This window comes from Cynara cardunculus (assembly GCF_001531365.2).
Source record: "Cynara cardunculus var. scolymus isolate 2C chromosome LG 12, CcrdV1, whole genome shotgun sequence".
Lineage (NCBI taxonomy): Eukaryota > Viridiplantae > Streptophyta > Magnoliopsida > Asterales > Asteraceae > Cynara > Cynara cardunculus.
In genome coordinates, this window is record NC_037539.1 from 1,170,401 (window position 1) to 1,181,177 (window position 10,777).

Genomic DNA, 10,777 nt, shown 5'->3' on the forward strand with positions numbered 1-10,777 from the left:
TATATATTAAAGGAAGAACCAAGAGTATTGAGGTGGCATCATGAGAATTGAGTATTGAGGTGTTGGTGAATTATGGTTAAGTTTGAGGTATCCCACAATGGTGAAGGGTTGAAATTTTTGAACAAAATGAAGTGTATAAGAAAGGTGGCTTGGATGCCTTTGTGTCAAATATGAGTTTTGCCTCGTTTAATTCTAAAAGTAAATCACAATTTGTTGTTCGGTTAATTTCATTTAGTTTATTTTTTTTAATACTAAAGAATTGATTAATAAAAGATTATGCCTATATATAAAGATAAAGAGAATATCATGCATTTAAGGGGTAAAATGGTGATTTACGTAATTTCCGTTTTTCTCATTATGACCCTCGGTGATGGTGAACCTTGCATTTCGTACGATTGCTTCTCTACTGTTGCAAAAATCAGCAAGAACAATGACCAATAATCACAAGAAAAAAGGCGAATATATATAAAGAGAGAGTGAAGGTTTACTTTGCAAATCACGTTATTTGTATAAAACGTACAAATCTCATTTAACCAATCATAATTTTTCGTTTTATTTATTTTTTTGTAATTATAAGAGCTTGATTAATCATTTTTATTGTGTAGAATGTTAATCATGAATATTATTTTTATTATTTTAATTTTAGAGAAATATATGAAACAGTTTCATTAAAATTGTATTAAGTATTATATGAAACAGTTTCATTAAAATTGCATTAAATATTATCTGAAACAATTTTATAACCATATATGAAACAACTTCATCAAGAAAAATACCATATGAAACAATTTCATAATTTTTTTATAATATTAAACAATAAAATCAACGGATGAAGGTGGTTAACACGATCTGAATTTTTTTTATAAGATTAAACAATAAAATCAACGGATGAAAGTGGTTTACACGATTTGTACAAATTGAATAGTTTGCATTTGATTATTTATATATATATATATATATATATATATATATATATATGATTAACCAGTTTGTACACACCTCGACTAATCACACAAAACCTAGAAAACAGCCAGAAACATCTCGAATAACCTTAGAAAACTCAGACCGATAACCCTTGAAAAGAAACCCCGAGAGGCTCAAACTCCCTAAAAAGTCAATATTAGGTATAAATTGAGGAACATGTTTTAATCAACATATATATTTTTTTTTTTTTTGCCGTTTAATATTTTATTAAAATAACCACACAAATATTATTACCTATTTTGCCAATACAGGTTTACTTAAAATGCAACTCCATTTCAAATGAACTCTTGACAACCATCATATGATTAGTTTTAACCACTTGGGTTTTGACAAGCTGATTGAGCCTCAGGGGGATATAGTAGAAAGTCCCATCTACCCGGGTTCAAATTCAGACGCTGCCAACACCCTCGTGGATATGGAGGTTCACCTACGACGATTCCAGACCATTTGTGGTCACATATAAATTAGTCGGTGCATATAAGCTGACCCAAAAAGCCAACGTTATCCAAAAAATCCGATCAAATAGTTTTGTACGATGTACACAGGAATCGTAAGTAAACATGGACCAAGTAAAGAAACTGCAAACCGACATCAAAATGATGATCCTCGCATCCGCAATAATTCATAATTGTCGACAATTAGTCTATTATTTACAATTTGTCGACAGTTGTCAACAAGCAAAAATACGACCAATTTGCAGCAGCATTTCACTCCGCAAACCCACAAGTGCCAACTTTCGAAAAGTCTATAGAAACGGTCCACTAATTATACGTAAAAGTGATCTTACCTCTTTGGCGCACGCGCACACAGACAGCAGGCAGGGAAGCAAATAGGGTCTTAAAACTACCAAGAACCTTTGTTGCAGAGAAGGGGTGTCACTAAAAGTTACCAACAGTTTCATGACCAAAATTTGCAGTTCGAATAACCGTTCAAAGAAGCCGTAGTAAAGAAGCAACAAGAAGCGAGTGTAGTGCAGAGATGGAGATGGAGATGGAGATACGATGCTAAACCGTGAACCAAAATTTGCGGTTTGAATTCCGTTCAAAGTAGTCATTAAGACCCACAAGGAGCAACGACATGCGGGTGTAGTGCAGAGATGAAGAAGATGCGAGATGCTAAACCGTGCGGAAGTCTAAGATGCAGAAAGTAGAGGAGGACCAAGGCCGGTTCTCACCCGATAACCAAACCTCAAAACACCAAAGAAAATATAGAAAATATGTTTAGAAACCAAATACCCCAAACATCATAATACCGTAAGTTTAAGCCAAATCTAAAGCATTATAAGTAAGGAAAAAAAAACAAAAGCCATTAAGAAGAGAATTTAGGTGTGAAAGGGACCTCTAAGTTTTCAGCAAGCTGCATAAAATAAGCCGACGCAAGAGCACCCGCTTTTGACGGTCATAAAGTGCAGTCCCACATCGAATGCCAGGTCCAACACACCAAAATGTCATCATATATGAATATAAATTAATGATACTCCTTTTTTGTTCATAAAGCCTATCACGAAACATATTAACGCAGAGCTACCCAGTTACCATTCAGCAATTTTGCTCCATCCCTGCTTTTCGGTCCTTCTTAGACTCTGAAAAACGAGCATTTGTATAAGCATTGATTTAGTCGCAGTGTCTCAAACAAGAAGAAAGATGAAATTGCACATTAACGGCATACCCGTTAGCATATGGTGAATCACGTCGAGCATGGCGATAAGGAGGTGACCTGCTGTAGCTACGACCTCTGCGAGGCGATATGCTACGACGAGGTGGAGGAGACCTTCTCCCACGAGGACTGTACCGCGGACTATAACTCCTGTCAACACACACATAAAAAACTATGAAGATAAATTATAAAATTGATAAATGCAAAGAATCATAAAACACTAAGGGCGTGTTTGTGAGCTTCTTGATGAGCTTAAAGGGACTCGCAACCTATTCGGTCAGCTATACATGACTGTTTGGCAATGGCTTAATGATATAGAAAGTGGCGTATTCAGTAAGCTTTCAATGGGAAGCTTTTATGCAGAAAGCCAAGTTATTTCAAAATCTGCCCCTCTCAATTAAAAAACACGCTCCTTCCTATGAAAAAACCCTCTCAAACAAAAACCTTCTCAATCTATAGACAGATTAATCTACACAGACAACTTTATCCATACAGGACTTTTGGAAAACCAACCAACCCCTAAAATCCTAAATTAACTTCATCATTCATGCTAACTATTTAAATTAGCACATTACAATTTCTTAGGCGATTATGTTCCTAGAATTATAAATGTGAATCCCCTCAACAACACATAACATACAACAAATAATGAATTTTAAAGAAAAATGAAATACATGTATCAGATATTTAGAAGCAAAACACAAACATAAGTCCATATCAGGCTGAAGAGTGCTCCTCATTAAAATGTTGTACCCTCATTAACGTTATCCCAATTTTATTTACAATTTGGCATCTTTACATGAATGGTTTAAGTTCCTTATACACATTCAGGTTCAAAAGTTGAGAAGAAAGGATGTTTTTGCATACCATCGATGCAGCATACTGTTTAACTAGTGACAAAAGATCTACTAAAAGAACTCATCTAAGAACATCTCCAACAGGTATGCTATAATTTTTCTAAAATAGGGCATCAAAAGTTAAAATCTCAAAAATAATTACATCCAACTCCAACAGCTACTTTATTTTAGCAATTCGACCATTAATATTCAATATATTTGATAAAATACTATTTCTCTCTCCTGAATACTTAATTTCATTGTCCCCTATTGGTTAGAAATAATTAAATATTAATTCTCTCTTAAATATGGAGTTTAAGAGATTTTTCCAGATTTGGAGATTTCTACCCCCTCTCTCTTCTTTTCTCTATTTTGGCATATAATAATAGCTGTTGGAGCAAAAATCTCCAAAACTCTATTTTAGCATAACTGTTGGAGAATATATACAAAGTGGTTCTCTCAACAAGCACCTCAAAACGTTAACACACGAGCATTTCAGACCGCAGTGTGCAATTAATAGTTGCATGGAAAGAGTTGATACAAATTTCTGTGCTTCATATCCAACAATGTTGCAACTCAATTGCAAAGCACCAAATACTTCACAAGGGGGGTCATGGCACAGACATGCCTAAGCATAACATTCTTCAGATAGTGAAAAAAATTATGGAAAAATTAATAAGAAGAAGAACCAATTAAGATAGCTGCTTTGACTTACCGTCTCCCATAACTTGGGCTCCTTCGCCGTCTAGGACTGGGACTACGTCGGCGCCCGCTTCCTAACCCACGTGGACCGACACGTAAGCGACACTCACGTGCAAAATGACCAGGCTCACCACACTCATAACACTTCAGGTCCTCACCACCACCACGTCCACGACCACCACCACGGCCTCCCCCACCTCCCTTTGAATTGTGGGAGAGCTCCACACGCCAACCGTTTTTCCCTGAGTACATTGAAATGCATTTGTGATGGCATAATCCAAAACGTAGTATAGTAGCCATATAGTGATCATCAAAAATTATAATGAAGTCCAAAAAGACCCAACCAACTTTCTCATTTTGAATGATTAAGTTCCTAAACTTTTTTAGAATGAAAAAACCATTTAACTTTCTCATTTAAAATTATCAAGTCCCTCGACTTTTTCTTGAATAAATAAAACATCGAACTTCTAACAATTGGATACCTACATTCTTTTAACCCAAAAAACTACCTAGAACCGGCTATGAAGGTTTTAAAGTAGAAAAAATATACCTACATCGGTTTTACCATTCCCAAACCCTACGGTATTCAAACCCCTTCATCGTCATCACTCTCTATCAGCGCCCATCACTGCCGTTGGTCCGCGCCATCAATCTCAATCTTTTTTATAGTTTTTGTTTTTTGATTCTCCAGCGTTTTTTATGTGTATACGTGCTCCATTAAATTGTTGTAAGAGACGGAGAATCAAAAGAAAAGGAACAGATGGCAGGGTCAACCGGGATGGACGGTATAGGGAATGGAACAGATCAAAAGGAACAAATCAGCTGTTCATATATTTTGAGCACAGTAAGGTGAAAGTCGAGCATAAAATAAAATTTAAAGAAAGAATAAAATGTAAAAACGGAGGCCAAAAAAAGTCCAGCCAAACGTGGAAGGTGTTCTGTTCTCTTCCATCCTGTCCAAGTGTAGTAAAAGCACCCTTACGAGTAATAATAAGAAAACCAGCTATAAGCTTCCATAAACAAACAAAAAAACAGTAGTTCACTTCAGCATAGACTATGAACATACCATCCAATGCACGAATAGCATCTAGTGCATCCCTGCGATCGTCAAACTCAACGAATGCATAGCCAGGTGGCCTTCTAGCAACCCACACACTGCAATAATTTCACTCACAATTAGAGACTGTAACATCTTCAGAGCTATTCCACTGCCTTGTGAATAATTAAAAACACACACACACGTAAAGTATCAGAATCAAATCCGAGGTCGAATTCACGGATAAAAACGACGCAAAACTTACTTTCTTAAAACACCATAGACGCGAAATTCATCTTCAAGCTCTCGCTCAGAAACACGTGGATCCAGATTCCCAACATACACACGAGACATCGTTGTTCGCCTATCGTAAGAACACAAAACAACAGCATCTCATCAAATCATGTCTAAAACTAGATCAGCTAATTCAGCTTCACAAAACAAAATCACAGGTAAAAGAACCTGAAAAAATATCCAAAACGTCGTGCAAAGAATCAATAATCAAAGATCAGGTGAATCATGGTTACCTCGATGAAGTTTTCTGAAGGATGTGCGATCGGGTCAAATGAATCTAAAACCCTAAATCGACGAGAGAGAGAGAGAGAGTTGCAATCAATCGTAGATGAGAATTGAGAATGAATGGGTGTTTTTTGGCATGCGAAAAAGGGCTTCATTTTGGGCCATCATACAGGCTCCCTTCTGTTGGTTTGTAGATTGGGCATGGAATTTGAAATGGAAATCGTCCAAAATAATCATTTTTGACCCACAAATGTTATAGTGAGGAGTGATGGTCAAAAACCGGTCTTGGACCGGGCCTAATTGGTCCCAAGCTTTCTGGCCATAACTAATCCCGATCGAAAATGATAGGACCGGTTAAGGTACTTTATAACCAGTTATGGACCACCGGTCTCAGGACCGGCATTAAAACATAAGATTTTTTTAATTTTTTTAATGATATATATTTTCAATGCATTATAAAATTTACAATTTAGTCACTCAAATGCACTTTAAAAATACGTTTTAATATAATTAAAATTATATTGTCATAATAGAAATACATTATAAAATTATTTGAAAATACATTTATTTATAAAATTATTTAAATTTTCGGGTCGGGCCAGGCCCATAACCGGTGCCGGTGCCGGTCCCATGAAACTACCAAAAACCCCAACCGGTCCCGGTTTTCAGTCTCATAACCGGTCCCAGGCTGATTTGGCCATCACTAATACTGAGGTTTAAAGAAAAGCACTCTAATAATCATTCAGCTAGATAGTATGTACGTATATATACACAAGTAATTAAAGTTGTTTCTTGATTCTTTTACATATGTACATAACTGAATAAATTGCTTAGAAATTACTTGTATGTACATGTGTATACAGTCTAAATAAATGGTTACCATGTTGTTGCTGAGTTTTTTCATTTTCTTACGGTTATCCATACATCTAATCTGTAGTTGTTATTTTATACTATAAGAGTACTCGCGCAATGCAGCGAGACACATCTCGATTTTAATGTTCTATTTTATTATTTGTTTTTGTCGATGTTATAATACAATTTTATGTGTTTTTAAGAAAGCAATAATGATTTTATTTTTGAATAAAATATAAATTTGAAGTTATCAACAAAATTTGAAAAAAAATATCAATGTTAATATCAAATCAACTATTTAAAAGCTCTTGTTTTTTATGTAATTTATTTAAACTTTTTATTACTAGAAGAGTACTCGCGCAATGCAACGAGACACATCTCGATTTTAATGTTCTATTTTATTTTTTGTCTCTGTCGATGTCATAATACGATTTTATGTGTTTTTAAGAAAACAATAGTGATTTTATTTTAAATAAAATATAAATTTGAAGATATCATAAAAATTTTAAAAATATATATCAATGTTAATATCAAATTAACTATTTAAAAGCTCTCATTTTTTATGTAATTTCTTTAATTTGTTTTTTATTATAATTTAATTTAGGTTTAATAATGAAATAATTTATTTTTGGTTTAATAATCTAACATTTTATAAATATAATAATTAAATATTCTGTTAGAACTCAATGATTATCGTAATTATATTTTAGATTTTTTATATTTAAAATGAGATGTTTATCCTGTATTTGATTGTTTTTATCTGCAATTAGTTACACGAATTCATATATGAGATGAAATTGTTTAGGGATGAACGATTTTAAGAGTATTTAAGAGTTTTAGCCAAATGCTTTATAATATAGTATATATATATATATTCCTAGAAAAAATAACATAATAAATAGAAACTTCACACAAATCTCATACTTTTGCAATACAAAACTTTACTATATACAAGTAAGCAAAAAAAGGTATTGTTTTTATTATTAAAAGGATTCTAAAAAATTGGAATTTAAGTTTTGACCATGACTTTTTTTTTCCCCTCATATGATGCATCGATTGCTTCCTTTACTTTCAGTAAAAATCCCAAAAGCATATTCTTCGAAAGCCAAGAATCAAATAATTTTCTGTGGTAGAATAAAATATCTTTCATTTCCCCTTCTAATAGATTCTTTTTTTGAGTTCCAAGGAATTCCAGTCCTGCGGACCTGTCCGAACTATCAGTGCTTCAAACAAAGACGCGGGTGCGAGTCTTCCTCAGTTGAAATCCAAGTTCAATGTTAACGAGATCAGTCAACATTTTTATGAACGAGATTGTCTCTGTTACAGTTATAATCTTAACTTTTCAGAAAGTTTAGTGGAATTCTAAAAAAATGGAATTTAAGTTTTGGGCATGGGGATTGGTGAGAGAAATAAATTAATTGAATAAAATTAGTGGTGAAAAATATAAATAAATTGGAATGTGTGTTTTATTTGAATAAAAAAGTGAAAGAGTATCCATGCACCAATTCCAATTGAGGTGTTTCATGCCATAGTTGTGGGATCATATTATGAGTTGTTTATCCCACAATCCATCCAAATTTATATATTATTTTTTTTTACTTTATACAAAATGACAAAAATATTTTAAGCTGAAAAACTAGCGAATAAAAATATAAATACTGAAAGTTTGAAAGATTGTGAACCCGACAAAATCGGTAGATTACAAAACAAGACTTGAATGAAGCACGACATGCATTATGATGAATCGACCTTATAGAATGTTAAATATGTCTGAATTCTGTAATAGATTGTTATATATATACATATTAGAAAAGTACTTGCGCAATACAGCGAGATATATCTCGATTATAATGTATAATTTTATTATTTGTCTCTGTCGATGTTATAATACGATTTTATGTGTTTTTAAGAAAACAATAATGATTTTGTTTTTGAATAAAATATAAATTTGAAAAAAAAAATATCAATGTTAATATCAAATCAACTATTTAAAATTTCTCACTTTTTATGTAATTTATGTAATTTTTTTTTTATAATTNATTAAATATTGTATTTAAATAGAAAAAAATAATGTAAAACAAAATTTAAAGGTGAATTCATCATGAATTTTACAATTTTTAAATATTTATTTAAATATTTAAAAATGCATAAATATTTTAAGATAGTTGTTTGATACAATGAGTACACGCCACGTGGATATTATGAGATTTTGATAGATATACCCAAATCTTTCTTGAAGATAAGACTACATCACGTATCTTTAATACTTACCTTAAAAAATTATTTATTTTTAAAATAAAATAATATAAGTCAAAAGTGTCGGCTGCCAAGAAATAGGATGAATGCATATGGAGTTATTATTAGTTATGGCCAAATTGGCCCGGTCTAACTCGGGATTGTCGGAGGATCGGGATCGGTAAGGATCGGTTGAGATTTTTGAAAGTTTCATGAGACTGGAATCGATCGGGATCGGTTATGGGACCGGTTTGAAAATTCAAATAATTTTATAACTAAATGTATTTTTAAATAATTTTATAATGTATTTTATAAGACAATGTAATTTTAATTATATTAAAACGTATTTTAAAAATGTATTTGAGTGACCCAATTGTAAATTTTATAATGTATTAAAAATATATATCATTAAAAATCTTATTATTTAATGTTGAGACCGGCTGGGACCGGAACCGGCGGCCCATAACCGGTTATGAAGTACCTTGAGTCCTTGACCAGTTCTACCGTTTTCGATCGGGACCGGTTTTTGGCTATCACTATTATGGACCATGTTCAAAAAAAGTACACTTTGATCCCTCTCACTAGTTGAGGAGTCGATATTTGCAGAGATCGTGGCATTTTTTAAATTTTAGAAGATAAATTACTAAAAGATAAATATATATGGCTAAAATGACTATTTTGAGCAATTTTCCTAAATTTAATTTATTTACTTGAAAATAAATTAATTATTTGTTTACAATATACATAAAATTAATTAGGTATATGAAATAGTTCAAAATAAAAATGAAAGATCATACCATCCATCAGCGGTGGACCTGATATTTTTAACGAACGGGTGTACATTTAAGATATTTTTTAACCTAATTTCACTGTTTTGGGATCTTCTTTAGGATCAAGGGTCCGCAAAGTTATTTATGTGCTCTTAACCTAATCCCACTGTTTTGAAAGATTTTTGAAGTTTTTAATTGATTTCGAAATACTTTTTTCGTTCTTTGGTTGATGCCCCGTTGTGTTTTTGGTTATTTGTTTGTTGTATTTTTTTAAAGTTTAACGGGTACATCTTTCATAGTCCGAAAAGGTTTATAGTTATAAAAATCCATTGAGCAAGTGGATGGGACCCCGCTCTGCCTTCATAATTCCATCTTTGCCCACAAACACGCACACGCACACGCACATGCACACACATATACATAGAGAGAGAGAGAGATAGAGAGAGAGAGAGAGATCCCTTTATTTGCGAATTTTACATACTATGCAAACTCTTACAGATTTGTGTATTGTTTTGGTCAATGGTACAGATTTGTACGGTGTCATAATTGCAATTTTTTGCAATTCAAGGACAGGTTGCATAAGTGATTATGTGGATAAGATCAATAAGAAGAGACAACAAAAAATCCACAATATGAAAATATCAAACTCTACACAAATCCTCAACTACAATATCTGGTCCAGTTTGTCCACCGATCAAATATCAGAATATTCACGCACAACAAAATCCTGATACATCTACGAACAATTTTGGTCTGTTTCAAATTTCAAATCCATATTCGGTGAACCACTTCGTCTATGATAGAATGGTATATATTTTGTTAACTAAAATACTGATACTGGTATTTTTTTAATACGCTAAAATGGGAACTGTAAGTGGGTCGTATGAGTTTTTTTCTTGTATCGAGGTAGTACAGGCTAATGGGTGAAAACCACAAATATTAATTTAAGTTTCAACAGTGAAACGAAGGATATTGTATAAAGCGTGATGAAAATTTATAGTAGATGTTGTGAAACAACTGCATCATATAATGTTTACATTGTTTAATTGGTGAAACAAAATAGGTCATGCAGGTTTCATTAGTGAACCAGTAACAATGTTCATCGGTGAAACAAATATTAGAGTGTGAGATTCATTTAATAACCTATTACATTATAATCGGAAAAAGTACAGGATAGTGTTTTAAAA

The 10,777-nt window shown here is 32.8% G+C and overlaps 1 protein-coding gene across 2 annotated transcripts; it reads right to left on the reverse strand.

Annotated features, from left to right (window-relative positions):
• Nucleotides 1–1,067: 1,067 nt before the first annotated feature.
• On the reverse strand, nt 1,068–5,835 carry LOC112523606 (serine/arginine-rich splicing factor RSZ21). 2 transcript variants are annotated; one of them, XR_003070288.1, is made up of 7 exons: nt 5,742–5,835; nt 5,480–5,578; nt 5,245–5,333; nt 4,192–4,420; nt 2,653–2,790; nt 2,323–2,566; nt 1,068–2,171 (listed from the first exon to the last, which is right to left on the reverse strand). XR_003070288.1 is itself a non-coding variant. In XM_025133276.1 (6 exons), exons 2-6 carry the CDS (start codon nt 5,566–5,568, stop codon nt 2,560–2,562), a joined length of 552 nt encoding a protein of 183 aa, XP_024989044.1. In that variant the 5' UTR covers nt 5,569–5,578; nt 5,742–5,835; the 3' UTR covers nt 2,318–2,559. The 2 variants fall into 2 exon arrangements, 1 of the variants encoding a protein (XP_024989044.1); XM_025133276.1 differs by lacking the exon at nt 1,068–2,171 and having other exon boundaries at nt 2,318–2,566.
• Between the last annotated feature and the right edge of the window lie 4,942 nt (nt 5,836–10,777).

Bases quoted from the DNA above. Each gene is read 5' to 3' on its own strand.
- LOC112523606 (XM_025133276.1), bottom strand. From the start codon at position 5,568: ATGTCTCGTGTGTATGTTGGGAATCTGGATCCACGTGTTTCTGAGCGA. The intron at 5,334-5,479 runs GTAAGTTTTGCG...AAATTATTGCAG, and splicing joins GTCTATGGTGTTTTAAGAAA to TGTGTGGGTTGCTAGAAGGC. The intron at 2,791-4,191 runs GTAAGTCAAAGC...GTGTGTTGACAG, and splicing joins AGCCCAAGTTATGGGAGACG to GAGTTATAGTCCGCGGTACA.